Source organism: Aspergillus multicolor (assembly GCF_047715735.1).
Source record: "Aspergillus multicolor strain CBS 133.54 unplaced genomic scaffold BDW74scaffold_3, whole genome shotgun sequence".
NCBI classification, from domain to species: Eukaryota; Fungi; Ascomycota; class Eurotiomycetes; order Eurotiales; family Aspergillaceae; genus Aspergillus; species Aspergillus multicolor.
In genome coordinates this window covers 420823-448173 of record NW_027395954.1, presented here as the reverse complement: position 1 = coordinate 448173, position 27351 = coordinate 420823, and the positions used below count along the sequence as shown (strand labels likewise).

General features: G+C 52.3%; 11 protein-coding genes, 2 non-coding genes and 1 pseudogene across 14 annotated transcripts; 9 read left to right on the top strand and 5 right to left on the bottom strand.

Moving 5' to 3' along the window:
* Positions 1-58: 58 nt before the first annotated feature.
* Positions 59-1156, bottom strand: BDW74DRAFT_165594 (ketopantoate reductase family protein; the record flags this gene model as incomplete). The annotated part of the gene is made up of 2 exons (XM_073726438.1): positions 59-906; positions 958-1156. 2 exons carry the CDS (start codon positions 1154-1156, stop codon positions 59-61), a joined length of 1047 nt encoding a protein of 348 aa, XP_073587597.1.
* A 264-nt stretch (positions 1157-1420) lies between these two features.
* On the bottom strand, positions 1421-2927 carry BDW74DRAFT_174099 (flavin monoamine oxidase family protein; the record flags this gene model as incomplete). The annotated part of the gene is made up of 3 exons (XM_073727955.1): positions 1421-2187; positions 2245-2545; positions 2610-2927. 3 exons carry the CDS (start codon positions 2925-2927, stop codon positions 1421-1423), a joined length of 1386 nt encoding a protein of 461 aa, XP_073587596.1.
* Positions 2928-3175: 248 nt separating this feature from the next.
* On the bottom strand, positions 3176-4332 carry BDW74DRAFT_174098 (uncharacterized protein; the record flags this gene model as incomplete). Its single annotated transcript, XM_073727954.1, has 2 exons — positions 3176-3955; positions 4009-4332. 2 exons carry the CDS (start codon positions 4330-4332, stop codon positions 3176-3178), a joined length of 1104 nt encoding a protein of 367 aa, XP_073587595.1.
* A 347-nt stretch (positions 4333-4679) lies between these two features.
* On the bottom strand, positions 4680-5646 carry BDW74DRAFT_165591 (uncharacterized protein; the record flags this gene model as incomplete). Its single annotated transcript, XM_073726437.1, has 3 exons — positions 4680-4760; positions 4820-5336; positions 5402-5646. The coding sequence occupies 3 exons, from the start codon at positions 5644-5646 to the stop codon at positions 4680-4682; spliced, it is 843 nt and encodes a 280-aa protein (XP_073587594.1).
* Positions 5647-5882: 236 nt separating this feature from the next.
* On the top strand, positions 5883-7860 carry BDW74DRAFT_187359 (Zn(II)2Cys6 transcription factor; the record flags this gene model as incomplete). The annotated part of the gene is made up of 3 exons (XM_073731469.1): positions 5883-6105; positions 6168-6925; positions 6985-7860. 3 exons carry the CDS (start codon positions 5883-5885, stop codon positions 7858-7860), a joined length of 1857 nt encoding a protein of 618 aa, XP_073587593.1.
* A 1742-nt stretch (positions 7861-9602) lies between these two features.
* On the top strand, positions 9603-11633 carry BDW74DRAFT_174095 (FAD-dependent oxidoreductase; the record flags this gene model as incomplete). The annotated part of the gene is made up of 5 exons (XM_073727953.1): positions 9603-9779; positions 9829-10142; positions 10717-11027; positions 11120-11337; positions 11400-11633. 5 exons carry the CDS (start codon positions 9603-9605, stop codon positions 11631-11633), a joined length of 1254 nt encoding a protein of 417 aa, XP_073587592.1.
* A 1014-nt stretch (positions 11634-12647) lies between these two features.
* On the top strand, positions 12648-14307 carry BDW74DRAFT_187357 (uncharacterized protein; the record flags this gene model as incomplete). Its single annotated transcript, XM_073731468.1, has 2 exons — positions 12648-12809; positions 12859-14307. 2 exons carry the CDS (start codon positions 12648-12650, stop codon positions 14164-14166), a joined length of 1470 nt encoding a protein of 489 aa, XP_073587591.1. The 3' UTR covers positions 14167-14307.
* Positions 14308-14574: 267 nt separating this feature from the next.
* On the top strand, positions 14575-16578 carry BDW74DRAFT_174093 (putative C6 transcription factor; the record flags this gene model as incomplete). The annotated part of the gene is made up of 2 exons (XM_073727952.1): positions 14575-14919; positions 14965-16578. The coding sequence occupies 2 exons, from the start codon at positions 14575-14577 to the stop codon at positions 16576-16578; spliced, it is 1959 nt and encodes a 652-aa protein (XP_073587590.1).
* Positions 16100-17963, bottom strand: BDW74DRAFT_187354 (putative FAD-binding monooxygenase). The gene has a single exon (XM_073731467.1). The coding sequence runs from the start codon at positions 17904-17906 to the stop codon at positions 16641-16643; it is 1266 nt and encodes a 421-aa protein (XP_073587589.1). The 5' UTR covers positions 17907-17963; the 3' UTR covers positions 16100-16640.
* An 832-nt stretch (positions 17964-18795) lies between these two features.
* BDW74DRAFT_174091 (zinc finger protein) lies at positions 18796-19758 on the top strand (the record flags this gene model as incomplete). Its single annotated transcript, XM_073727951.1, has 1 exon — positions 18796-19758. One exon carries the CDS (start codon positions 18796-18798, stop codon positions 19756-19758), a length of 963 nt encoding a protein of 320 aa, XP_073587588.1.
* A 293-nt stretch (positions 19759-20051) lies between these two features.
* Positions 20052-20360, top strand: BDW74DRAFT_174090 (uncharacterized protein; the record flags this gene model as incomplete). The annotated part of the gene is made up of 1 exon (XM_073727950.1): positions 20052-20360. The coding sequence occupies one exon, from the start codon at positions 20052-20054 to the stop codon at positions 20358-20360; it is 309 nt and encodes a 102-aa protein (XP_073587587.1).
* Positions 20361-24474: 4114 nt separating this feature from the next.
* On the top strand, positions 24475-24556 carry BDW74DRAFT_t54 (annotated as a pseudogene). Its single transcript has one exon. The product of its transcript is annotated as a tRNA-OTHER (tRNA).
* A 154-nt stretch (positions 24557-24710) lies between these two features.
* On the top strand, positions 24711-24810 carry BDW74DRAFT_t55. Its single transcript has one exon. It is a non-coding gene; the product is annotated as a tRNA-Leu (tRNA).
* A 120-nt stretch (positions 24811-24930) lies between these two features.
* On the top strand, positions 24931-25001 carry BDW74DRAFT_t56. Its single transcript has one exon. It is a non-coding gene; the product is annotated as a tRNA-Gln (tRNA).
* The last annotated feature ends 2350 nt before the right edge of the window (positions 25002-27351 follow it).

Sequence of the window (27351 nt, the reverse complement as noted above, 5' to 3'; positions counted from 1 at the left end):
TCTACTTATCTACACATGGATTCCATCCCTTGAAAAGTACAACAAAAGCCTCCAAGATCTACTGCCGATAACGATTCCCCTCCCGAAAGACTGGCTCCCAAAGACCCCTCCGCTCCATCGCCCCAACCTGCAACCCCCTAAGTACAGTGTAAACAAATTCCAGCGTAGGCATAGGCACACCGAGCCTCCTCCCTTCCCTCAACGGCTCCCCCACAATAACCTCACATTCAATCAGGCTCCCCCTAAGCACATCCTGCAGCATACTTGGCTGGTAGAACATATCCACGGGGTCGGTACGAATAACTTCCCGTATCAACTCGGGACCTGTTGAGAACTCCATGCCCGCGGCATTCGCAGCCGCGATGAGTTCTCGGATAATTGGCTTTACAAGGTCATCGACGACATGCTGCGTCATCCGCATCCGCGTCGTATCCATCCGCAGTATCGCAGAAACGGAGTTGAAGCTCGTGTTGTAGAGGAGCTTGCGCCACCGCGTGCGCTGGACGTTCGGGTCGTAGTGGATGTCAAGTGTATCATTGGGATCGTAGATGCTGATATACCTGCGTGCAGCGGTTTCTGACAGCTTGGCAGGAATGTTAGGGTTGATGAAGGGCCCGATCGACTGGTTATCGGCGTCGTCTTGGATGATCACGCCCGGCTGAATCTCTCTCACTCCTATCCTGGAGACGCTGCTGATGATAGGGTTCGTAGGGTACTGCGCCATTACGGCCTTTTCGACGTTGAGGCCGTTCTGCGAGAGAACGATTGCTGTTTTCCCCGGCGTTACCGCGGGCTTGATTATCTCTGCCACCGTCGGAGAGACGTCGGGGGTACATTTTGTCGTGACGAGGATGAAGTCGAATGGCTGGAGCTCTTCAGCTGTCACGTCGGGTACAGTATTCCGGACTATCCGGATGATAAGTACTGGTCATATATGGAGGTGCTCTGACAGCATACTTTCTGACGGTCGCCAGCCTTCAATATCTCGGCCATACTGAACTGAGTATATTCGTAATCCGTGCTTCAGAACTGTCTCATAGCTGGATCGCAGCACTGCCGTCGCCCGAGCCTTTCCTCCGCGCTCCAGGGCATACGCGGCCATTGTGCCGACACCCCCGGTGCCGACAATGAGGATCCTTGCTTTTGGTTCCGTCATGGTGTATCGGATGTTTTCGTTGAAATGTCTGGAGGTCAAAAGAATATTGAATTTGTATAGATGCATTCTCGACAAGATCTACGGTCGGGTTCCACTCAGCACTACTACGGAGTAAAGTTAGGGCTATCTCGCTCGGAACTTCCAAGTTCCCTCTCGCTCGCAAATGCCGAAAGAGAATTGATAAGATCCAACTTGGCCAATCGCATTGCGATCGATAACTGCACACATACCAACCCATCTGAAGCGCTAGACCTACTCCAACATTCACAGATTAGCCCAAGATCTTCCCCCAAAAGCGCCAATAACCTCCCTAGCCCCCTTATCACCCGACGTCAACGCCCCCTCCATATACCCCCTCCAATGATCCGAGTACTCCGTTCCAACGAAATGCAGATTTCCCACCGGCTTCCCATACACATCCGCAAACTCAGTGAAGTGTCCCAAGGCCGGGATGGGCGCCAACGCCCCGCGGCTAAACTGCTCGTGCTGCCAGATCTGGTCGATGTATTCGATTGGGTTCCATACATCTGCTGTCCTTTCCTGGATGTTAATCTTGTAGATTGCAGCTAGTTGTTTGAGAACTGCGTCCCGACGGCTAGAGGCATCCAGATTACTCCACTCCTCGCCAGCCCGTCCATTGACGAAGCAGGTGAAAGCGTAGAGATTCCGCTCGGGAACGCTGGAGTCGCGAACGATGCAGACTGGACCAGTGTAGCTGAAAGCAAACCCGTTGTACCCGAGGTCTCGCCACCAGCGTTTGCTGTAGTACACGATGGCCTTGTTATAGTGGCCTAGACGGGTGGCGTTTGTCATCTCGCGCAGACGGGGTGGGAGTGTCGGGGTGAAGCTCAGCTCGCGGTACATGGTGCTGGGGATTGAGAGGATGCATTTTCGGCCGACGAATTCCTTGCCGTTCTTTGATCGGACAATGACTTTGGTCTTTAGGTCGTTGATGGAAGAAACGGGGGTCGAGAGGAAGAGGTTCTTCCTGCCGAAGAGTTTCGCGAGTCCTTGCACGATTTCGGTCGTTCCTGGCCAGCGTCAGGTTTGCATTTTTAACAGTAAAATAGACAATACAGTGAGCTCACCACCCTGCAGACGTAGATAATTGCCTCCGGTCTTGTCGTCCGCCCGAACCGCAAGCAGGCCATGGTTACTGCGACAGTAGTCGACAAAGTACGCCGCAGACTCCTCGGTCGACTCGACGCCGTGCATGGCTTGGGCCCAGATATTGACCATCTTCGCCGTTGTCTTGGTGGCTCCGAGATCGCGGACATACTGATCCAGCGAGACCCGGTCATGCTCTGGTCTCAGCGCCTCTTTCTTCAAAGACAGCTCCTCGATATGGTCGCGGATGCGGATGAGGTTGCGCTTTTCGTCTTCGGGGAACTACCACATAACAATCAACTCAAGCCAAAAGACCAAGCCATAGCTTAGGGAATAAAATACGTACATCCGGCACAATCCCAAACGGAAACTCCAGCCTCTCCCTCTCACCAATCTGCATAATAGCCACCCCATCAATCGGCTGGGCCGTGGTCTTGAGCCCAAACTGCTGGATGTACGACCATATACGCGGTTGCAGGGTGTCGTTCACCCAGGCGGCGCCGAGGTCAGCCACGCCTTTGCCTGAGGCCAGGGGGATGCTCCAAACTTTGCCGCCTACGCGGTCTCGGGCTTCGAGGACGGCGACGGAGAGACCGGCTTGTTTTGCGGTGTAGGCTGCTTGGAGGCCGCTGAGGCCGGCGCCGATGACGATGAGGTCGTACATGGTAGTGAATAATAGGTAGACGAAGATCGGAGGCTAGGGTTGCGACTGAGGAGGGAGAACTAGTTTCTTTTTATGTCTTGTTCAGATATTCTACTCCTTATAGATCAATCTTTTTCTGTATTCCAGTAGATGCTCGTCTCATTGCACAAAGGGGAAAGGCCGAGCGAGCTCAAGCTCCAGCTACTCAATGCTACTCCAACTTGATACCATATGATATGGTAGGGTACTCTCAATAAAGAAGGCTTCTCCTATGCATCCGCAAGATAACACCTAACCGCGTCCTCCGGCCGTTTCCTATGCACAAACTCGGGAATCCTCTCGAACATCTCCCACCCCATCTCCCTCAGCAAGCGAATCTGATCACGAATCCATCCCTCGATCTCCTCGCGGCCAGGATCCTCCCCTTTTATCTTTCTCTCCCTTAACCGCCCAAGCGCAGCATCACACCTCCCCCTCAACCTCTGCACCTTCTGCTCCATAAACAAATTCCGAATTAGATCATGACTGTCCAGAGTATGATGCACACTCCCCAGCGTCGTACCAGAGTCATCCGCATCCGGATCCGCATAGTTATAGCTATTCACCAGACTCAGGCGCTCGGCGCAATTGGCCGCCCGTAACGCCGCGTGCTCGAGGTATGCACCCGCCATCATTACGCCCGCGCCGATTCCTGCCCCCGCGGCATTGATTACACGCCCGTCGCTTATTTTCACCGCTGTCTCGCCGCCGAGCATGGTCGATGTGTCGCTGAGCATGAGGACCAGCACGACGGGCGCCTGGTCGTGGTGCCAGCCGTCGATGGGGACGGAGTCGTACTGCGACGCGCTGACTTTTTGGCCCGGGGGCAGGGGCTTGGAGGGGACTTCGTTCAGGTTGTAGACGCCGTCTGTGCCCTCCGGCCCTAGCTGCACGTTGATGTAGCCGAGATCATTGACGCCATTTTGGAGCTGGAGCTGGGCGCCGAACGCGAAGTTTACGGCGGCTTGGGTGACGGGGTGCGTCATTGCTTGTTTGATGAAGGGGGCGTCCTGGTCTCGTCAGTCACGACACTGGAAGTTGGGGATAACTGTAGCCGGCGTACCTCTTCACTCTTCGTGAACCCAGTAATAATGCAGGGCGCTCTCTCCCATGACTTCATGTACTTGTCAAGGAATGAGCGGCGGAAAACCTCACGGCGTATCATGCGGATCCCTTCATCGGAGAAGAGCTGGAAAGGCTCGGTGTAGCAGAGATCAGGTACGCCCTTTGGCACCGGCAGTCCGAGCTCGCTGAAGGTGTAACGCTTGGAGGGGGGTTGAAAGTTGAGGTGGATTGCTGGGTCGAAGGGAGGGACTGAGAGTTCTTGGTCTGCCGCCGCTGTCAGACTGGTGGGCTGGCTATAAAGTGCTGTCTTCGTTTCGGCCATTATGTTTCTTCAATATCTTATTGTTGTTTTTAAGAGAGGTGGTTTACTTTCAATAAGTCATTAAACGTAGAGGGGCGTGGAAACAAACAGTTTGAGCGACTTGTACATAGTATTTATTATGTCTGAGTTATTATCGAAAGCTCTATCCGAATGCCCCAAGCCCCATGCATAGACAGAGCATTCTGATAAGCAGCAGATGGAGTAACTCCGAGCGTGCCCCGCAAGATCGTCTATCTATCTCTACCACCTAGTGGACAATGGTCACAATCTAGATCTAACTCTAGAGAGCCCAATACTTGGAGAGAAGTTGAAGGTGTTGGGAACCTTTGCCTGCATTTGTTACAAGCCTAGACCCCCTTGCTCAATTCCCCTCCAGACTTCCGAATCTCGTACTCCAAATCCGGCTGAAACTCGACGTAAAGCGTTTCCTGCAATAGTATTAGCGGGCCTCGCTCCACGATTACTACCATAGGTAAGGTAGACTCACTGGATCAGCATTAACCTTAGCCGTATACTCAGCCTCCTTATCCCCAATCTTCTTCTTCGGCAGTCTCGCCCCCTCCACCATTAACTGCACTTCGCACGACCGCTCCATAAGCGTAAACAAATACGCCGCCTCATTAACCGTAGACCCCGTTGTAAGCAAACCATGATTCTGCAGGATAGTAACTCGCTTTTCCTTTCCTAGTGCATCCGTAATTCTCCTCCCTTCCTCTTCTTCTAACACTACGCCCCCGAAACTCTCATACACCGCCTGGATACCCCAGAAAATACACGTATCCTGGCTAATAATGTCCAGCGGCTTTCCAAACGTAGACCACGCCTTGCCAGCTGGGGAATGCGTGTGACAGGCAGCATGGATATCCGGCCGTGCCTTGTGAATTGCACTGTGGATGCGGAACCCGGCTGTGTTGACGGCGACGCGGTTTCCGCCGATCACATGGCCCTCTTCGTTGACGTGCACCATGTCGCGCGCTTGGAGCATGCCGAAGTGGACGCCCAGGCTGTGTCGTCAGATACCATATCTAAGGGTAATATGCGGGGTGGATAGGAAAGATATGCCACTTACGGATTGATCCAGAATGTATCTGGCTGCACCGGGTCCCGCACACTGATATGCCCGGCAGACCCCTCTGTAAAGCCCTTGCGCGCAAATACCCGAAACGCACCCGCCATATGCTCCAATTGCCATTGCCGCTTTTTGTGTGGGTCGTCAAAGTGCGGGATGCTGCGGAAGGGGTACCCGCCTGTTGCGAACTGGCTGATAACGGTTTCCTGGGCTTGCGGCTTCTGAATTGTGATTGTGGTCGACATTGTTGGTTCTGGGTTGTGACTGATAAGACTCGCTGTCAATAGTGAGTTTATATGTAGTAGTTGGGAATTAGCAGGGAAAGAACTAGCGAGACTCGTATCATGTATCTACTCCAACTGCACCTGCCCGCAGCTTGCTTATCATTGACTCTAACCCCGCAATCCTTCAGCCTTGGATTCTCCACTTAATATGCAGTCCTCGCTCGCTCGCGACTTCCCTTTCTTTTATTTCAGGAGGCATGGCATCTATATCGAATTCTCACAGACCACATCGCAAGACATCGAGCGGGTGCTGGACCTGCCGAGCCCGCAAAGTCAAATGCGACGAGGGAAAGCCAACCTGCCGCCAATGTCGTCGCTATGGCCGTGAGTGCGAGGGATATGAGGTTAGACTGCGATGGGTTGATGATGATGTGGACCTTGCTGAGCAGCCTGGCTCGCGGAGAAGCCAAGTTGCGCGGAGTGAGAGACCCCCTACCTACCCGCCCCCTTCTATTAGGGTTAGGGCTAATAATGTGAACAAGGCCCGCCCCGAGATCCGCTGCCCTATTACCGGGTAGAGGAGATTTTGTCAACCCTTGATGGACTAGAACCTGCTGAACAAACTGATGTCTCGCTCTTTCTTTCTGGCTTCGGCGTCTTTGGAAATGTGCATTCATTTCAGGCGGCCTCGTTCTCGGTCCCGGCCCCAGTGCTGGTCCCAACGGCGTATACCCCCCGGAGGAAAGACTTTGCGCAGCCAGACGCAGATGTCTATTCGCCTATAGGAGCCGCAGAATATTTACCGGGCACCGTTGAATCTAATTTAGGAGGAGTACTTACCGAGCACCCCCAGCACGAAGACGGTGCCTCGACCACGTCCTCCGGCTTATGCGCAGAGCCCATCCACCTTACCCCATCCGAGCGGTTCCTGCTAAACCACTACGCCAACCGGGTCGTCAATATATTCTGCGTCGTTGAGAACGAAAGGAACCCATGGAAAGCCATCCACCTCCCCAAAGCCCTCCAGACAGTCGGCGAGCTTAGCCTAACCGGCTCAACGTCACGCATTCGACAAGCCCTCCTCAGCACCCTTCTGTCAGTTAGTGCGTTTTGCCTCTTTAATTATCGCAAGTCCCAGCTTCGACGTGATGAAGCGTTACATTGGAAGGCTACGGCTGAAGAACTAAGATGTAAGGCTATTGAGCTGCTAAAGGGTGCTGTGGAGAATGACCTCTACATGTGCCCCCGGCCAAAATATAAAGAGTTTCTGGCGACAATGCTTTCCATGGTGACTATTAATGTAGGTGACGTGACTCATGCTTACTTGGCACTTGGCAGACAGGTATTTATTGCATGCAGGTCATGTCCGGCGATATCGAGACCTGCGGTGTCCACCTCGACGGCGCATTGCGCTTTATCCACCATGCATACAGCTGGAAGACCAGGTACTCAAGCAAGGCTCAAGCCCTGCATCGCCAGTACTTGTACCTACGAACGATCTACGAAAGCACATCCCCTCGAGGCCAGGTGTCTAGTGACCTTGACGTCTTCTGTCACGAGCTATTCCGTAACCTCTCCCATTCTTCAGATGATACAAGCTACGAAACCGTCTACGGTGTCCCCTACGCTCTGCTAGCTCTCTTAACCCAAGCCATAGAGCTCATCAACAAACTGCATGCCGCCTCTTCTCCAAGTGCATGCCCAAACTCCCAGTATCTGGTCCCACCGCACCTAGCCACGGAATGTGATACCCTAGAAAGCAAAACTATGGACTGGACATGGTCAGACTCAGCCTCTCAAACCCCTGCAGACCTTAACACAGACATTGCGTCCCGCATCATAACCCACCAAACAACGGCATTCCACAACGCCCTAATCATCTACTTAGCGCAGCACATCCGGCTGCTAAGCCACCGGTTCCTGCAGCCCTATGTGAAAGCCGTGCTCGACAGCATGGAAGCAATCGAGGAGATCAAGAGGGAGACAAATATCCTCGCTGCCCCGTTATACTGGCCGGCTTTTATCGCTGCTAGCGAGACATTTGATTCAAGTCTACAGGGACGGTTTCGGAAGTGGCATGAGCGCATGGAGGTTTATGGGGTCGAGGCGCTGCGGACGGGGATGGATGTTGTTGGGGAAGTTTGGGTGAGGGGGCCTCCAACTGGTGCGGGTAGAAGGACATGTTTGTGGAGGGAGGTTGTTGAGCATGGGGGGTGGGCTTTGATGTTGAGTTGACGTTGAGTCCTTCGTCCAAGCGTAGTATACACTACCTACATAGGTAGGTACCTACCGGTTAGCAACCTACCTATAAAAGTATGCACCTGATACTGGAGGAGGGAACTTACGCATCGCGGCGCCCTGTGCTATGCCCTATAGTAGTTATTATTCACCTAAGTGAAAGCATGTCCACACGTCAAGGTAGCAACAAAGTAGAAAAAGTTCAATTGTGCATGTGTCAAAGAATGCAGGGCACATTGTTCTTCTCGATCTCTTTAAGCCAGACCAACGGTTCCAAAGTTATGCTGGGCTCTTTGACGCTCAAACAACGCAGTATAACTAATAGCACAATGGGCTCAATGCAGATGCAAGAGTGAGAAGATTTGAAGAAAGAACAACCTCATTATGTTCGAAACATTGCGCTATCTATAAGTAGAAGGAAGAAGTTGACTGATTCCTGTTCACTCCTGTTCATCATTACAGCCCAAGGATATCTGTGACTGCGACATCGACTGTGCTTAACACTTCCGGACTGCCTGCTAACCCACAGCTCCAGCCTTAATCCATACCCCACTAACATCCAAAGCGCCCACCACAAAAATGCTCCCCCACGAATTCTCCCTTGGCAAAGACTCAGCGGAATGGTATCTAGTCTACCACAACGCCGACAGCGAAACCTGCACAATCTACACCTGCGCACCGCTGGAAACAAACATTAAAGAAACCGAGAAGCAGCACACGCACAAACTCCTCGAAGACCAGGACTTCAATCTAACTTCCCTAGATCTCCAACTCGAGCTGATCGCCGAAGTGATCTCCGACCAGTTCGACTTTCAGGAGTTCGAGACATGCACGCAGATCAGGCCCGCAGCCAGCCCGAAGTATGTTGTGGGTGTGCTGGAGAAGATGAAGGACTTGGGGTACGTTGAGGCAAATGTTGTGGAGAAACTTCGCAGGCAGATGGTTCTGTGGTTTGTAGAGAATGCTTGTTTGGCCTTGGAATGCTTACAGGGCCGGGCGGGGCTTTAACTGGGATTCATTGCGCTGGATGCTTGCGCTGCTTCTGTCGGTATCTGGGCTATGTTACACTTTATTTTAATGTTAGATGCTATTTTTGCGGAAAATGAAAAATAAAGGGGAGGGAAGCCTTTTCCCATCTACCAAGCTTATTGCACTAGCCGTAGATGATTAGAGATCAACTGTAAGAGTCATGGTGAGATCCACTACATCAAGAAGTTCACTCTTCTTTATCGCCGTCTTCTACTTGCGTAATTGGGTCCTTAAATTAAGGTCAGAGGCTTGAGGCCATGGTTAGGCTATGTCTTTCTCAACGGCCTTTGAGTTAAACTCAATATAAATAGTATAAGGGCTAAGAAAAGGCCTCTCAGTGCAGTAAAAGTAATTTTCAACCTTACAAAAGCGCGGCTTTTTTCAGCTTCCCGTAACCGCATCAAACAGCACTGAGCCGGTTACCCCAATGAAGAAGACTAACTCAACCATAAGAGTACCATAGAGAGCTACACTCGAGATATTTGCAGTAAAGCTAGCGTGTTCCAATAATTCATAACAAAATGTAACATCGTAAAATCCTCCAATTGACGTACGTGAAACAAGCATGAAATCGGCCGGGCAACTTGGCCGAGATCGGCGTCTCGGGCGATAAGAAGCCCGAGTTAGGGCTTCTAACCCCGACACCATAAACCATCATATACCTACGCTCTCCCCCTGTGACTACTCCAAGTCGCAAATCTACTTACAAAATGACCTCCAAGGCGTCAGAAACCACAATCGACGCCCTCATAATAGGCGCCGGTCCCGTGGGCCTGCTCACAGCCTACCAGCTCGCGCGGTCGGGATGCAATGTACAAATCATCGACAAGGAGGACAAATTCGCGACGAAGGATTCCGGTGGCGCAAATGCGCTGTACTCGCGGTCTGTGGAGCTCTTAAGACCAGCTTGGTCTTGTCAATGACATTTTGCAACAGTGTCATATTGTGCGTGAGAGTTATACGTATGATGCGGAGGGGCACCGCGTGGTACCCGGGCGAGTATGGAACTTCGTGGAAAATATCGGAGATACAAGGCGGGGGCCTATTGAGGATTGCTTTCGGAGACATCTTCAGGCGAAGAGTGCGGAGCTAAGGACTTTGACGGAGTGTGTGCGGTTTGAGGTTGTTGGGAGTGAGCATGTTCTGAGTGTGCTTAGGAACCTGAGGGATGGGTCTGAGTATACGGTTGAAAGGTACATTCCCTCACTGGCTACCTCAAGAAGCTCATTGCCGACAAGCCCCGATAGCAAGTATGTCATCGGCGCCGACGGATGGAAGAGTTTCGTGCGAAGACACCTCAACATCCCCTTCGATAGGGATACAACCCAGGACAAATGGATTTGAATTAATGGACGGGTGAAGACCAATCTACCTACACCGCGCTTATATGGGTACCTTATCCCCCTCACACTTCACGTATCAGGAACTAAAAAGATAACTTTGGCAAGATCCATCGAGAGCCCAACACACGGGAACGTCCTCTGGGCCCCTCTCGACCGCAATATAACCTAAATGGGCTACGTCTTTACTCCTGAGCGAAAGGCCCGTCACGGAAGGCAATTATCGCAGATATTGTGGTTCAAGAGGCCATTTCCGCGGTGAAGCCATTCGAGCTTGAGTTTGAGACGGTTTCGTGGTGTACTTTGTACGTCTCCCATTTTGTCTTTTGAAGTGGGTTAGTTCTAATTGTCGGAGATACATTCTCGGCCAACGAATTGCGTCGATATGCCAGCCGAGTCTCGGGGTTTTCCTCGGCGGCGATGCATGGTGAGGACAAAATAACCTTCGCTCAAGCAGGTATACTCCGATTTTAACTAGTCCCAGTCACACGTATTGCTCAGGCGCAGCACAGGGCCTTAACACCGGCATCCACGACGCCATCAACCTAGGCGGGAAGCTAGCCTTTATCATCAAAGGTCTGGCTAAGCCGTCATTACTGGAAACATACAACGAAGAGCGCTGCGCCGCCGCACAGCGCCTCATCGCTTTTGACAGACGCTTCTCAACCCTCATGGCGAACAAGTGGCCAGCTGGTGAGGAGCCAGAGCCCGGCAAGGAGAAAGACATCAACCAAGTTCTGGCGGCAGCTGGGAAGCAGAAAAAGCTGGTCGTGAAAGTTGGAGAGCGAGCGTCAGGTGTCGAGTCCTGAAGCCTTGGACTCTAGAACGTGTTCCCCTACACTGGATCACCCCGAACAAGTCCTGCTTCTATATTGCTGCATTTGCAGGCGATCCGCGCATGGCTTTACCCGGTATATGCTCGTTCTCGGCGTACCTAGCGCAGACCACGTTTCTGGCGGCCGCCGCAGCGAAGGGCGTGATCAAGACCATTGCCTTTGCCTCTGTGAGTAACTTGGCCTTGGGTACGCAGGAGGCACTGCAAGGGCAGACCCCTTTCAGCGTGATATACTATGGCGGTAAACCGTCTGCGTATCGTCGTTATGGCGTGAGCCTAAGGTATTGGAAACACGAACCGCAAGAATCTGCAGGTTACTGACAACGCATCAGTCTCCCAAGCCCCTCAAGGAAGGGGAGTATATTTACAACGATAAAAGACGCTGCTCATCCTCAACAGCAAACATAGACTCCAACCTAGAACGAGCTGAGTCCGCTGAGGAATGGTTCCCAAATGTCGTTTCTGATTCCATGGAGTTTCCAAGTTCATCCGAGCTGACCATGAAGTGCACAGGAAGTTTGTATGGCACGCCCATTCCACCCTCAGCCGCCAGAGACCTACAGTAGACTTTGAAGAACCGGGTATCCCCGTCGGAAGAGAAAAAGTAAATACGGGTCGGATTCGCCCGACAAACCAAAATACTGGGCCGAAAACCCGGGCACCTTGTCGAGAGATCTGATTGATGATTGGCTTACAGCTGAATTCGATGGTTGTCGCGGTGGGGAGGAGAGGCTAGAGACGTTCGCTTCTGCCAGCTGTGAAATTAATATATCGTTAAGTCCAGATCGCCAATCCAACGCCGGTTGACTGTTCTGTAGGCTACTTCATAAAGGAGACAGGTTCACTCCTTGGTCCGGGGAAGGATGAAAGTCCCATGTTCCTAGGCCATTGGCGCTTTCTTGTAACGGATTTCCAGCGCCTCCAGCAATGTTCCCATCATCCCAAGTCGCCAAAAGAAGGCCGTTATCTTCTGCTGAAGAGGCTTGGACGTTGTTGGCGAGCGTCAAATCTGGTTCAAAGTCCTCTCTTCTCCTTTGCAAAGGCGGGGCATCAAATCTGCACTGGGGCCTCTGCGTATGCAGTTTGTGCACGGTGGTTGGGACTCGATACGACAGGGCGACTTTGCGTCTGCGACAATCATCGCATGGCCGAAGTCGCTTGGACCGATATGGCTGAAACAGATGTCGGATTCCTGGTTGTTTCGGTCATCGGAAATGATGCTTAGAGAGAAAGTGGCCAATTATCGACATGATTATTCGCAGCACGAGGCGTGCAGAACAATCGTCATGCAGGACCAGAGGTCGATTGGAGCTTAGAGCAATGGTGGACGCGAGGCAGTCGCGACAGCACGTTCCACCTTGGCTATAAAGGGACTAGCGTCGCACGTGCCACCATCCCCGGACTTCGGATTTCGTAATCCGTTTGTTTATCTCGGGCGACTTGACTTTATCGCAACGCCCGAGCGCCTTATCGTTGCTCCCCACTCCAAAGGATTCATGAGGAGGGGTTTCTATCCTGTCCGTCGCTTGCAGTGAGTGTTCCTCTCTTGCCTCTTCTATCTCCCTATATTGCCGCTTGCAATGTACGACCTTGTCATCACTAACGGAGTCTGTGTTACAGCCGCAGATGTCGCACCGCTGGACATCGCCATCCAAGGCGAGAAGATTGCGCTTCTAGCGCCATCTGGCTCACTAGCGAAAGACGGTAGAGAAGTGATAGATGCGCGGGGTGGCTATGTCATGGTATATTTACATTGTTACTCCCATAACCTCACAATTGACCAGTCAACAGCCCGGTGGCATCGACTGCCATGTCCATCTACAGGAACCGCCGCTTTTCGGCAAAGGCACATCCTCCGACGACTACGAGTCCGGTTCCCGTTCCGCCATCGCAGGCGGAAACACCACGATCGTGACCTTTGCCCCGTTGGTGAAGAATACTTCCGCGACACCGTTGAGCGTCATCCGAGAGACGCATGCCCTCGCGGATGGACAATGCTACTCCGACTACAGCTTCCACGTCCTAATGGGCACAGCGAGCCCCGAAGCCCTACAGGAGTTCCCGAAGCTTCGCGAAGAGGGTATCAGCTCCGTCAAGATCTACATGACTTACCAGGCATTACAATTGAAGGACGGCGACATCTTATCGGTTCTGCTAGCCGCGCGGGAGAATAAAATACTCACCATGATCCACGCGGAGAACGGCGAGGTTCTTGACTGGTTGACGAACCAACTCGAAGCCGCTAAACTGTTCGCGCCCAAATACCACTCAAACTCGAGGCCCCCAATTCTAGAAGCAGAAGCGACGAACCGCGCCATCGCACTCTCGTCCCTTATCGCCGATACCCCGATCCTCCTCGTCCACGTAAGCGACGTCGGCGCAACAGCACGTATCCGTGAAGCACAAAGCCACGGCCAACCGATCATGGCCGAGACATGCCCGCAGTACCTCTTCCTAACCCGCGACGACCTTGACAAGCCAGGCTTTGGAGGAGCAAAGTGTGTCTGTTCTCCACCACCGCGTGATAAAAAAGACCAGGAAGCGATCTGGACGGGTCTGGATAACGGTACATTCGCGATTCTCAGCTCCGATCACTGTCCTTTCTGGTACGACGACGCCGAATCTGGCAAGAAGACGTGCGTTACGAGCGAGCATCCCGTCGGCCAGTTCAAGTACATCCCCAACGGCCTACCGGGCGTGGAAACACGTATGCCACTCGCCATGTCGGCGGGGAAGCTCGAGCTCACGAAATTGGTTCAAGCTACGTCAACCAACGCAGCGAAGCTTTACGGACTATACCCCAGGAAAGGAGCGATAATTCCTGGCATTTCCGATGCGGATCTGACCATCTGGTATCCCGGGAAGCTGGATCTGACGATCACGAATGAGATGCTACACCATAATACGGATTACACGCCGTACGAGGGCCACAGAATCAACAACTGGCCTAGGTACACTATTCTACGCGGCCAGGTCGTTTGGGATCGCGACAATGGGGGTATCGTTGGCCGCAAAGAATATGGGCAGTTCATCAAGCGAGATGCTGCAGTTGGTATTTGGAAGGTGGATGCGAAGAAATTCAACCTTGAAGAATTGTAAAGACTAATCTCTATTACCTCTTGCCTGCCATATAGCCTTGAATTGATGTTTCGAAAACAGTGCGGACTGGCTTTTGGGCTCTATTCTCACCTACCTAGGTATTAGCATTCAATATATATTTACGTCTTCTGAACATCATAACGGCGGCCATTCAATTTCACAAATCAAATGACCTGATCACCAATGGACTTAGCCTTCTAGAACGTTTGGCAAGCATTTCCACACTAAATTGATAAAAGCTATCCTTCATAACACAGTCGTAGGGATGTTTTCTGCTGCTGTGGCCTCAGGCATCCAAGGCAACAAGAGGCCTGCTAGCTCCGATACGGCCGAGCGGCCATTCTTCCTCCGAGTTCCCCGGCGGCAGCTCCTCTCTCCACACCAACCTCCTTCACAACATCATCGAAGATGACAGACCTACAGCCACCCCGTAAACGCCACCGCCAAGCCTTCTCTTGCATTGAATGCCGCCGTCGCAAAGTCAAGTGCGACCGAGCTAGACCGTGCTGCGGGCAGTGCAAAGCCCTGGATCTCACGGCGGCCTGCGCTTATGACGACAACCTCCGCAGACCGATAACGCACACCCCTTCCTCACCAAGGCAAAACATTGACGTAGAGATAAATGGGTCTTTACGGGCAGCTGACATCGAGGCGACGCCTGGGAGCACTATACCGAGTTCGAGCGGCATACGAGGCGCCATCTCCAAGACTCGTGTGTTCGGGAGTGGCCATTGGATGAACACATTCTCGCTGGTAGGTTTTTTGCCTCGCGAAGTTTGGCTTCTGCTAATGGCTTAGATGGAAGGGCTGTCTACCCTCGAGCCCATCGGCGAATGTTTTCACGCGTTCTCAAGTATCGCTAATGGCGCGCCCAGCAATGAGGTGGCCGAGACAATCTCCGAGTGCAAGCGGTTGGCTCAGATGATAAAGCAGCAGCGCCCCAGTCGAAGATCCCTTCCCGCTGATCTCCATCTATACCTTCCGAGCCGGACTATTATGGACGAGTTGGTCCAGCTGTACTTCAAAACGTTTGAACCTTGCTATGGGATACTAGACTATTCTTCGTTTATGGCACGCTATACGACAGGGCCGGAGAGCTCCGAATCCACGGACCGTTCACATTTGCTGGTGGTCCTTCTGCTCATGACCGTCGCAGGTCCCTTACACAACGAGGCTAGTGTGCGCAGCGTGATGGCGGCCAAAGCTCGAACTTCGATCGACATCGCCCAGACATGGCTTTCCGCGCCGCTGGAAAAGGATCGCTTATCGCTGAGCGCCCTTCAAGTAAATTGTCTCTTGTTACTCTCTCGTCAAGTTAACCTAGTTGGCTCTGATCTGGTCTGGATCTCAGCCGGCTCGCTCTTAAGGATGGCTATGCAGATGGGACTGCATCAGGATCCGGACCTACTCGGACGGATGGACACCGGGGAGAAGAATTTGAGAAGGCGACTGTGGTATACGATAATTGAGATGAACTTGCAAGCGGCGATCGATGCGGGTATGCCGCCAATGGTCACGGATGAAGACTTCAACACCAAACCGCCTTCTGACATGGATGATCGGGAGCTGCCCAACTTTCAGGCGGTGTTGGCCAAGTCGCTTTCTCTTCGAGTACGCGCAACAAAGGTAATCAATAGCATGCAAGACGAGCCATCGTATGACCGAATACTTGAACTCGGAAGCAAGTTGGCATCGGCTTGCTCCGAAGCAGCCCGTGCTATCGATCGGAGCACATCCACAAGAGGCTTTGCGTCCAGCTTCTGCAGTCACCTCCTCCGTCGCTTCCCACTGAGCCTCCACTATAGGTACGCCATCAGAGCCAAGCCTAACCCATTGTATAGTCATTCGCGACATGCTTGTCTAGAAGCAGCACTTGACTTGGTCTCTTTTCTCGAAGACCGCGTTTACTGCCGAGCTCTCGTATCCGGTGGGGGCATGTTCCGCGATCTCATCACTCGAGGCGCTTTGGTCATATTCCTTGAACTAAATCCAGATGCCGAAGCAGACGCATCAATGTTTACGAAGAGGCGTAATCGAGCACGACAAGAAGTACTTTTGGTGGATGCGCGTCGCGTAGTGCAGTACGCCAAGGATAGAGTCCTGCATGGAGATATGAACGTCAAGACTTATGTATGTCTTAGTATGATGCTAGCCCAAGTGGAAGCTCGGCTTAATGATGAGCCATCGGAAACGGTTATCGAGAGGGCTATGCACGAGAGCCTTGTGGTATGCCGTGACATCCTTCAGACAACGGCTGTGTCTTTGGCGGCCGATGAAGCGCGCCCTGGACTCTGGACAAACAACCTCACTCCACCAAATATGGATTTCAACTTTGACTCAGACTTTGGCGGATTGTTCGATCTTGACTTTACGGCCTCGGACCTTCCTTTTCAATGGCCAATGTCATCATAAGAATCTGGAGTGATATTGATTAGACAACCAGAGAATAATGTATATACATCGACACAGCCAGTTTACAGGACATCCATCTCTGGGTACTCCGGAAGCTCCCAGCCGTCGGTCTTCTCTCGCAACATCCACTGAGCAATAATGTCCAACCTCAGCACCGTCGCGATCCAGAAGACAAAATAGAGGGCGCCAATACCAAAAGACGAAGAGGGAAACTTATCCATGTAGTGATCACTGTCCGTTAGTCCTTTCTGGATCTGATCCATGTATGGTCGGAGCTTTCTTTCATACGCCTCCAGCGCGTTTCTGATTGTTTCCTTGGACGCGGTTGTACGGCAGTGCTTGTCAATCTCCCCGGCGAGGATGTACGGCCCGACTATGCCGCACGTAGTTCCCATCCCGGTCATGGCCGACGGACAGTACGCGGCATCACCAACCAGCGCAATGCGACCGCAAGACCATTCGTTTATTTTGACGAGTCCCATCCTCTCGCAATAGAGATCATCGGACTCAACAAGGCCTGCGAGAATCTCATCGCACTTCCAGCCGGCACCGCGGAAAACATCTGCTAGAGCCCTCTTCTCTTCTTCGATATCGCCCCTTGTTGACTTCCTTAGCCGGCCTGATGCACGCGAATCACACATCACGTATGCTTGGATCTTTCGGGGGTCATGGCGCCGTATCATAATACCGCGGCTTCCCGTTGTAATGAAAGCAGTAGCGTCGTACCGTTCGTCCTTCTTGATCTCGTTTGGAATCGTACAGTAACCCGCGAATACGCCGATGGAATTATATCCCGGGTTCTCATCGCCATCAGCACCAAGCATCATCCTTCTCGTCTTGGACCACAACCCATCAGCACCAACCACAAGATCAAAGCGGTCCATGGCGCCATCGGAAAATTCAACCTCCACACCATCAACCACCTCTCTAACCTCCATAACCTGAACCCCAAAGACAAACTTCACCCTCTCCGCACAAGCATTCGCAAGCATCTTACACAAATCACCCCTCATAATCTCCCAGTCCGTCGTGAAACTCTGTAGTCCCTGGCCTGAGCGATTCGCACTAAAGTACCCCCAACTTTTGCCTCTGCCATCGACCAGCCGAAGCCCTTCTTCGGCGACAGCATGCTTGCGGAATGCTTCTTCGAGTCCCATCCGGCGGATGACTTGGATTCCGGGACCGCGGAGGTCGACTTGGAGTCCGCTTGCCCGGAGCTCTGGGGCGCGTTCGATCACGGTGACGGCGTGGCCGAGCTTGGAGAGCCAGTAGGCTAGTGCGGTGCCAGCGATTCCGGCGCCGGTGATGAGGATATGGAGGGGGGGCATGGTTAGTCTTAGTAGAGTCAGAATATGTAGATGAGGAGTTAAAAAATTGAAGACAGAGTATCCTGAGTAGAAAGTACGGAATTTGAACTCCATTGAGCGAGCATTTTATATGCGACTTGCGGTTGGGCCGACGTCGGCCGAGGATCGCTGTAATGACCGATGAAGCCGATATGACCGCTACGACCGGAGTGCCTACCCTACGATCGATCCCACAATATCCGTTCGTAGGCCCAATACATCGAGGCCATATTTTTTAGGCATTATGGGTCAAGGGTGGCCACTCAAAAAAAATGATCTGGCGTCGTCATTCAACCAACGGAATTAGTTATGAGCAGTTGCTCCAGAGTAGGAGTACGGAGCAGAAAGGGAGCTGACTGTCAAAATGCCACACTGCGGGTCGGATAGATCAAAGTTCAAAAAATTCAAGATCACTCACATGACAGTCTCTGTTTACCACTCCGCCAAGATGTACTTGGGAAGCTTTGAATGCTTGTGGATGCAAGCCCAAGACTCAACTCCCGACCTCACGTCCCACAAGCAGCGGCATCATAGGGTGCATGACCGTTGATCATGAATGGTCTGGAACGTCTGTGCATTTGAAGACATATATAAAGTCGTCATCGTTTCCGCCATTGGCTTGGATTGAAGGCCGTGCCTTTCCATTGGTCCGGTACCGCTGCTGCCTTCCCTGCCATTGGCTCGGAATGATCGTCAGCGGAAGCGGCGACCGGTGACTCATAGCGGAACTTCTACTCCGGCCGGGCCATGGCCTACTTAAGTCCTCATCGAGGTTCGTCTGCTTGTTTTTCCATCAATAATCGTCAAGAATCATTAACATCTCATTTTTATACTCTATCTAGTATTTCATCTATTACTGACCTCAATATGGATGACAGACTCCTCCGAAGAATCGGAGCTGGCTTCTGCGGTACCGTCTGGGCCGCGGAAGAACAAGGCTCAGCCTTCAAGCGCGAAGACGGCGGCCCTGAACGGTCGCTGCTTCACGACTATCAAACCCACCAACATATCCTGCGCTGTAACCTCCAAAAAGGCATCATCCATCATGCAGACGCAATATAATATCAATATTCCACTCTGCCACGGCTTCATCGAACCCTTCAATGCCTGGTGGAAGAAAAATCTCGCCCGCTTCCCAGAGGGCTATGAGCCATGCAATATGATCCACGCGCAGCGGATCCCTGCCGTTCCTGAAGCAACAAGATGCTTTCTGACAGAGCACTATTGCCCGCCGTCACTCATTGCTAATATCCTGGACAGTGATACAAACCGTGATTGTATCATCCGGCCATACCTCGGCCGCCGTCGGGTCCGAGCAGCCTCAAAGCCCTCTCGGTTTCAAGCTTTCTCGCTTCGGAATTATCCGCTCCATCTCGATCAGATGGAAGAGATCGGAATTCCGGGCGCAGACATCGCCGGCTACGCGCGAACCATGGCCAAGGCGCTCGCTCAGCTACACTGGCTGGCCCACGTAGACGGTAATGACATTGAGTTTGTGCTTGCGTCACCGAACGACAAGCCCGACCCCAGCCAAAAGCCGGAATCTTGGTCGAACGCCTTGGGCGTCCACGAAATGTGGATGCTGGACTTTGACCTTGCTCGTCCCATGACCATGGTTGAGCAAGGGGCCCAGCAGGCAGCTATCGCTTTCAAAGGCAATGATCCCTACTACCCACGCCCGGACAAGGATTCCTATCTGTGGATCGCTTTCCGCGAGCAGTATCTAGCGACAAGCCAGGTGTGCCTTCAAGACTCTCAGGCTTCAAAAGATCTGCCAGCATATTTCATTCACCTAGTAGAGGAGTTGAACGGGGCTAATAACCACAACCAGTGAAGCAAGTGGAGCCAACAATAGGGCGAGGTTGCGAGTTCTCGAGGCTTATTGAGGAAATTGACCGTGGCCAAAACTGTTGACCTCAACCTCCTTCACAGTAACACAGTCCCGTCTCAGCTCAAGCTTCGTCTTCCCTTCAACGAAAATCTCTTTTTCCCTTACCCACGCTACCGCAACACAGCCTTTCTCGACACTCGGTCTCCAAGATCTGCTCTTACCTCCAATCAATTCCTATCTTATCCTTTTATATGTAGCAACAAACTTCCCAAATAACTCTCCCTAACACTCACATTATGGCGTCTGACAATGGAGGCTTCCGCCGCCGCGAACGCACCGATATTTCGGATTCGTCTATCGGCGGATCCCTACTCTCAGCCATGGAAACAAACCTAAGGCTCGAAGATCGGCTGAAAGAGGAGGCCAATGAAACCCCGCAAGAGCGGTTGAAAAGACTACTCTCCACAAAGTCAGCAATATCCACATCATCATTCGCGGAGCGTCAGCAGGCCGCCGTGGGATGCAGAGCCCCCTTCCGCGAGATCGGGACTGGGTCAATTGGAAAAGTATTTGAACAACCGGAACTTTGTGGGCATTCAAGCTAATGCTGATTGATCGGTCCGACAAACTATGGAATAACTACATGGTCCATCTGAGAATCCAGTCCAGCTTCGACCAACTGGGCCCCCTGCTCGGGCAGGTCGAGATCCCCCGTGTCGGATGGTTTGCGAATACAACCTCCGACTTCTGGCAAACCCATCTGGACCTGGTGTCCAGAACGCAGTCAAGGCATTTCTTGAGACTGAGCCAGCATGCCCTCGGCCTCACTCCATGGACGAGTTCTCAAATCGCCTTTGGGTTATTTTCTCGGCCCGCTATCTAGAGACGTCTCGGAAGATACTAGACGGCACCCCGCATCAGGAATTGCCCTTCCGCTTCATAAACGGGATCACGGACGCCTTGAAACCTCGACAAGCAACCGGGGAGTCTGCAGGAAGCCAGCAGTCCTCCCGCCAGATGGCCAATCCTCTGAGGGCACCATCTTCAAGTGACCGCGGTAGCCGTGAATCCCCTCGCGGTGGAGGTGCGGGACGTGGTGGTTCCCAGCGCGGACGCGGAAGCTCTCAGGGTGAACGCGGGGGCTCGCAATGGGGACGGGGAGGCTCTCAGAGTGGACGCGGAGGTTCTCAAGGTGGACGCGCCGGCTCACACGGTGCACATAATCGGGGACGAAGCTCGGGCGTCTCGCCTCAGAGGCACGTTGGAGGGTCTTGGAGAGGACCCGGGAGCGGGGGTCAAAGCCGCGGAGGATCTCGACAGTGATGAGGAGCCTACATCGACGATCTACTAGCTAGGGGAGAATGATTGGAATTTGGAGACGCTTGAGGTAGCTTTGACTTCTTCTTACTGGATTCTTAGTTCTTAACGCACAATATGATCGATGATTTCTGTTCAGAAGATTTCTTCTTTCTCTAAGTACATTGGTTAGTGCTCTTCATCGACGAGCCCATTACTATTTACATGTGAACCCGACCATGACCATTGCTCCTATGCCCACCGGCGCTCCAGCCCAAGTTCAAAACCGTAGTCACTCCTAGCAGCCCTACATACGTAGTCGTACCAGCGATAGAGCCTTGTACGGATATTTGGAGAAATCCATCTCGTACGTTCTCGTGATATGTAGGTAAAGGCATTACGGTATATAGTCATGCAACCTAACATGTTCGGAGTAAATTTTAAACCGTCCATCCTGCCCGTCAAACATCTTGCCCATCCATGGCTATATACCGAGCGAGGTAAAACATCCTCATTATTCTGGTGCTCCCCGAGTCCTTCCCTCCCATCGTACGATCCTAGACCATGCCCGGTCCATCTTTTGGCGCCGCGAGAGCAAACCAACCTCATCCATGGCTATATCTCAAGCATGACAGAAAGTCCTGCACCTCTATCTGGTGCTTACCGCGTGCGATGGCCTAATACCTTTCTCCCATTTACACTTTAAATCAGAATCCAGTCCACGCCAGCCCCTTCATTTGGCGCCGCGAGAACAAACCAGCATCATCCATGGCCATATCCCAAACGAGACGAAAGCCCTACACCCAGGCCGTATCTTGTAATATACGGGTGCGTTGGCCCATATTATCCATCCCCCATATTCCAAATCCAGCCCTTCCAAGGCCCAACGTGGGGTGCCGAGAGAACAAACCAACATCATCCATGGTTATATCTCGAGCGATGGACCGAGGCCACCTGAGTGCGTTGGCCCATATCTTACTCCGCATGTTCTTAATCATACCATATAGGAATCCTCATTTGGCGCCGCAAGAACCAACATGACACCGTTGTCATCTACTTCTCCAACCCCATGCATCACCGCAAAAGCCTCTACAATTACGCATGCAGAACCAGGAGCATCATACTCCGGACGCAAAGTCCAAGGCCATCCATTTGTGGGTAGGTCCTCAAGGAGAAGGCACCGAAGCCTGATAGACGCGAGATGCGACGTCGGCGCTCGCTGAACTTCGTTTCATTCTCTTCACATCAGGGGCAGGCGGGATTATCGAATCCCAGCGCAACGCGGACACGGCATTCCAGGCTCTTTGTGGCAGTACCTAAGTAGGGGCCGTGCAGAGAATCCTTGTCGAGCGGCGGATCCGTATCATGCTGGACCTTGGGCCCGCGGCGCCACACAGTCTTCGCGCAGCTCCTAGACATGACTGCTCAGGTTAGCCTCCCTTTGAAACAGCAGGACTTCCCGGGCATCGTTCACAGGGATTTTGAAGGATACTTACCTAGTAGAGGATCCCCCTGAGGGGCAGGCGAAGGCGAAGGCGAGCGGGCGACCCTGTCCAACGATACACACCGGCGACTATCGAACCCTATGCGAATTGAACCCTTTCTTCCGGAGCTGGGGATCTGCGACAGGCCCTTGCGAGTTGGATCTCTTAGAGCAAAGCATACGTCTCATAACCATCTACGTGAGAGCCCATCAGTTAACTTCCGCTAGGGCATCTAGACTAGGAATCTATCTAGCTTACGGTGGATGGCTGAGCTACGCTACGCCTCCGTAGTCTTTCGTCGACCTCAGCTGGTCTAGTCCTGGATCGAGCGTGGAGCCTTCCCGCAAAGTATGGCTGAGAGACAGGCAGGAGCAACTTAGCTGGCTACCTCATCGAGTGGGCATTGTCTGGGGACTTACCACGAATCACCAGCAAAGGCAGCAGAGGCAGAGGCAGAGGCAGAGGCAGAGGCAGAAGCAGAAGCAACCCATGGATGTCAGGCACTGTGAGACGGGAGGAGCTCTGGGGTCTGAGGGCAGCCGGATCCAGCCATGGCCATAGCCAGACGGAGCTGAGGCCACTGACACGGGTGGATAAAAGTGGTGGGCAGATGCATCGAACCCGGGGGCCCAAGGAGCAATTTATACCCCGGGCCTGAAGCCTTCGCCGTGTATTTTTCACTGCTCTGTCAAGGGAAAAGTTACGGAGTCTGTTAATGGCCCTATACTCTGCGTGATTTACTGTCGGTGGTGGAAGAACGGTGACCTTGCTCGTTAATAGTCTCCCATATTCTCCAAGTTTTAGGTAGGGTTACTCTGTTCACCAGGACTTCTCCTGTCACAACTGAAAGAGTAGGCAGCCTTTGGCTACATTGAGGGTTTTCAGGGTGAGATGTGGAATGATCCTCCTCAGACTCGGATTCGTTTCGGATTGGCCAGGATGACTTTCATGTTCATAGGTCATGCGTGCCTGGTGGCCTTGATGGACGCTGTCCCGATACTTGGTATATGGCCAAACGAGCAGCTAAAGTGTTGAGCCTGTCTCAATAGCTGAGGTCTATCTGCAGCTATTACGTCTCGCAGACAATTTCAGGACATGTCCGTTTCACCTACGCCGCAGCCCTAATTCGTAACAGTAGGCACCCCGGACAAAGTGGAGCCAGTCTTCACAGGTAAACGCCGGCCGGCTCGTATACATGTGGCAGCAGTATAATGAAGATACATAACTACGGGTCAATTACACCTGCTATGGAAGTGTATGTGATTGTTCTTATCACTATAGACAAACACCTGCATGGTCAGCCGTCCAGCACCGGTGGAGAAATGACAGCCGGAGCTGCCATACTCAAGAAAATCCGCTGGTTGCCTTCAGGAAGATGGATCAAGGATCGTAACTAACCTGACTTGCCGAGCTGCCTAGCTAGTACATTGTGCTGTCTTTTCAATATCTTGATGCTCAAGCAGAAACGGCCATAGCCGGCGGACTGCCCAATAAATGCCAGTCGCGAGGAGGAACGACGTGACTTCCCGCTGTGTTTGGGGTTTCCTAACGGGGCCTTCATTGGCAAAGGCTTATTCCAATGTTTCCGCGTGAAATCTCACAGAATGAATGCGGAATTCCTCACCGGAAACATTTAGTGTCAACCGGAAAGCATGTTTCGTCTTTCAAACCCAGCCCTAATGCCACCTGACTTTGCCACTGGCCCGGAATCATCATCCCCGATCAGAAACCCCTAGAATCTTTCCCTCTCTTTCCATTTCTCAGCCGGCCGTTCTCCCCCGCTAGCGCCGTCACGAGCCACGGGGTATAAGTATCTCCCTCGTCCCCCTTTCTTCACTCTTTTTTCTTCCTTCTCCATCATCACTCATCGCAATTTTTGGCCTCTTCCATCTTCCCTCTTCTCCATCCCACCTTCCCAAACAAGGCATAGTATACAAAAGCCAGTGTGGTGCAATGCTAGCATAACTCCGTCGACGCGGGCGTCGACAGAGAAGATGCAGGTTCAACTCCTGCCGCTGGTCTGTACTTATACTTGCCTTCCCCTTCTCTTCCTCTCTTTCGCTCTTCTTTTAGATACCTTTAGATAAGTAGATAGTCTTAGATAAGTGCCATCCGTTCCAACCCTCTCTCTCTCCTTCTCTCCTTTTCCCTCTCTCTCCCTCTTCCTATAAACAAGCCAGCGTGGTGCAATGGTAGCATACCTCTGTTAAACAAAGGTCCATGAACATTGAAAGTGGACGCAGAGGAGATACAGGTTCGAGTCCTGGAGCTGGTATATATTCCTTTCTTCCTTCCTACATTCCCCCATTATTCTCCTCTTCACCTTCCACTTTCACCTTACCATGATATGAATTTATAATCATTGTAGACGGTGAAAAGCCCAGTAGCTACCCCAGCCAGCGTGGTGGAACGGTAACACACCTCCGTTGAGGAGTGAGATTCCAGGTTCGACTCCTGGCGCTGGTACTCACCTCTCCTGAGGCTCTTCACTGCCTATATTCTACGAATAATTTCTATTCTTAGAATATGGCCACCGGAGTCTTCTGCCGATGTCATGGCTCAAACCTTCCACCTGTTCGGGGATCGAATCCGTCGACGAAACGCGGAAGGCAACGCCGACAGTAACCAACCTGGCATGTGCCAGTCTTCCCAGAGCAGATGAAGGAGTCATCGATGAAGAGTTAGGCGCGGGGTTGGGCGGAGGACAAGTTCCGCTGGCGGATACTCCGGACCAATCGGAGAAAAGCCCAGATAGGACAACTACCCGAGCCAATAAGATTGGAATTATCAAATATGACTTGATGGCGATATGTCAACATCAAAGGCAGGGACATCCCTGCTTGTGTCGCTTGAGAAGAGACCCAGCCACAGCGGCGCAGCATTTACCCTTGGGAGAAATTGTCACCCTGGAAGAGAGTTCAGATTTCCTGAGCGGGACTTATGGGAGACGAGTCGCCTCGTTTTCGATGTCTTCCTCGTGCAGGTATCTGTCCTTCCTACGTCACGCCAAGGATCACTCCTGGACTCGACGAGCTCGCACTTGATAACCTACAACCCATGCACTGTCGTGAACACGCTATTGCTTAGCTTCTGGCTGAGTTGTTGGCCAAGCAAGACCCGCGGATCTAATTCCGCGGGATCCGGCGCAGGCTGCACGCAGTTAGAGATAGCAAACAGTTCTCCTGCAAGAGTTCCCCTGCAGTTTGACCAAGATTCACCGGCAGTGTGCTTCCGACCTTCCGAAGCGGTGTAAAAACGAGGCTGTCGGTGTAACGTGGCTCGTGGGGTTGGAACCTGCCGTCCGGGGAGGTGGGGGTGGAATTCCGGGCCGGGCCTTCAGGGGTCCCCCTGTGGGCATGGATACCCCCGCAAATCCCCCGAATTCCCCTCGGATTTCTGGAAAATGCAAGAATGGAGTCTGAATTACTCGAAGAAAGCTCCACCGCTAGATACTGTCCAATGACCCAGATTTATTTCGATGTTCAGTCGCGAGTACCAATATGCCAATTAGATAGGCGACCAGACCATAAGATTGAAGCCCAGTGATTAGCCCCCTTGTCGCCGAGTCTACAGTCTCTAAGTACCTGATGAAGTTTCTAGGTCCTAAGAAAAAGAAATTCCGCTGAGAGTCCGCGTTACAGATTAAGCCAAGTAAGAAACGTCCACGGATGTTCCCTGCTCGGGCGGCCGGGGATTGTCCCTACTGCAGCAAAGCCACGGCGGCAAACAGAGAACATTATTGGACTTGACCGATCTGGCGACCTCGAGTCGAGACTCGAGGAAACAAACTTGAATAATTTACATATATCGTATCGAACGCAAATCGTTTTCTCTTCATTTTTACTGCCCGCTTTTATCGAGATCCATCACGGGAAAGTTGAACGCGAGCACAGGCTCAGCCCAAGGTCGCGATCCATCCAGCAACCTTGGAAGCGGACTGCACAATATTCAACCCCTGAAGAGCCGTTGGAGGTGTCCGCGCTGGGTTATCCCTGCTCCTTCATTCCGAAGTACCCTTTGCTCGAATTTCGAATTCGGAAGGCTTTCGAGTAAGTTAGGTCGTCTTCAAAAAGTGGATAATAGGTAGTAACCCTGCACTTCCATTCCCAAGTACCTGGCCGAATCATAAAATCAAACTCTAGAAGGATCAGTTGGAAGAAGTATAAGGTGTCGCGAGGTACGCGGTGCAGCGGCTGACAGCCCAAGTCTCATTTCTTACCGGGGTTTGCTCACCAAGCTTGAAAGTTCACTAAAGTACAATCAGAAAAGAAGCAGAGTTAGCGTCGTACTTTCCTTCATGAAGCTGGGCAGTTCGGGCCACTTCCGTCAAGCTGCAGGTCCAAAGGTACAGCGCCACTCAGTCCCAAGGCATCATGCTGAGCTAGGTACTCCGTACTCCGTGTATCCATCACATTAGGTACGTCAAATCAACACAAGGAGTCAGCCGGTGACGTGATAGGCGCCATCTGCAGTACAACGCGAGATACCCAAGAGCCAGCCAATCCCAGTTTGACGGTTTGAACGACTGGCAGCACATGCTCACCTCATGATCAGGAACATGTGGGAGCAAAGGCAAATGAGAGAAACACGGCTTCGCTGGAATGTTGTGCTTGATGCCTACCACTATCCCATATTGTATCCTAAGATTTGTGCAGGTGTCCGAGGATAATAACAGGTACCTCTGAAGCTCGAAGACTTTGAGTTTCTGGCACTTTCATTGGTTGCTTGAAAAGAACAGGGGCAGCCCAACTGAACACTCAACGCATATTTGAGTTCTGGCCAGCATCTAAACAATAATCTCAATCCAACTTTGGCG

Bases quoted from the DNA above. Each gene is read 5' to 3' on its own strand.
- BDW74DRAFT_187354 (XM_073731467.1), bottom strand. From the start codon at position 17,906: ATGCCCCCCCTCCATATCCTCATCACCGGCGCCGGAATCGCTGGCACC.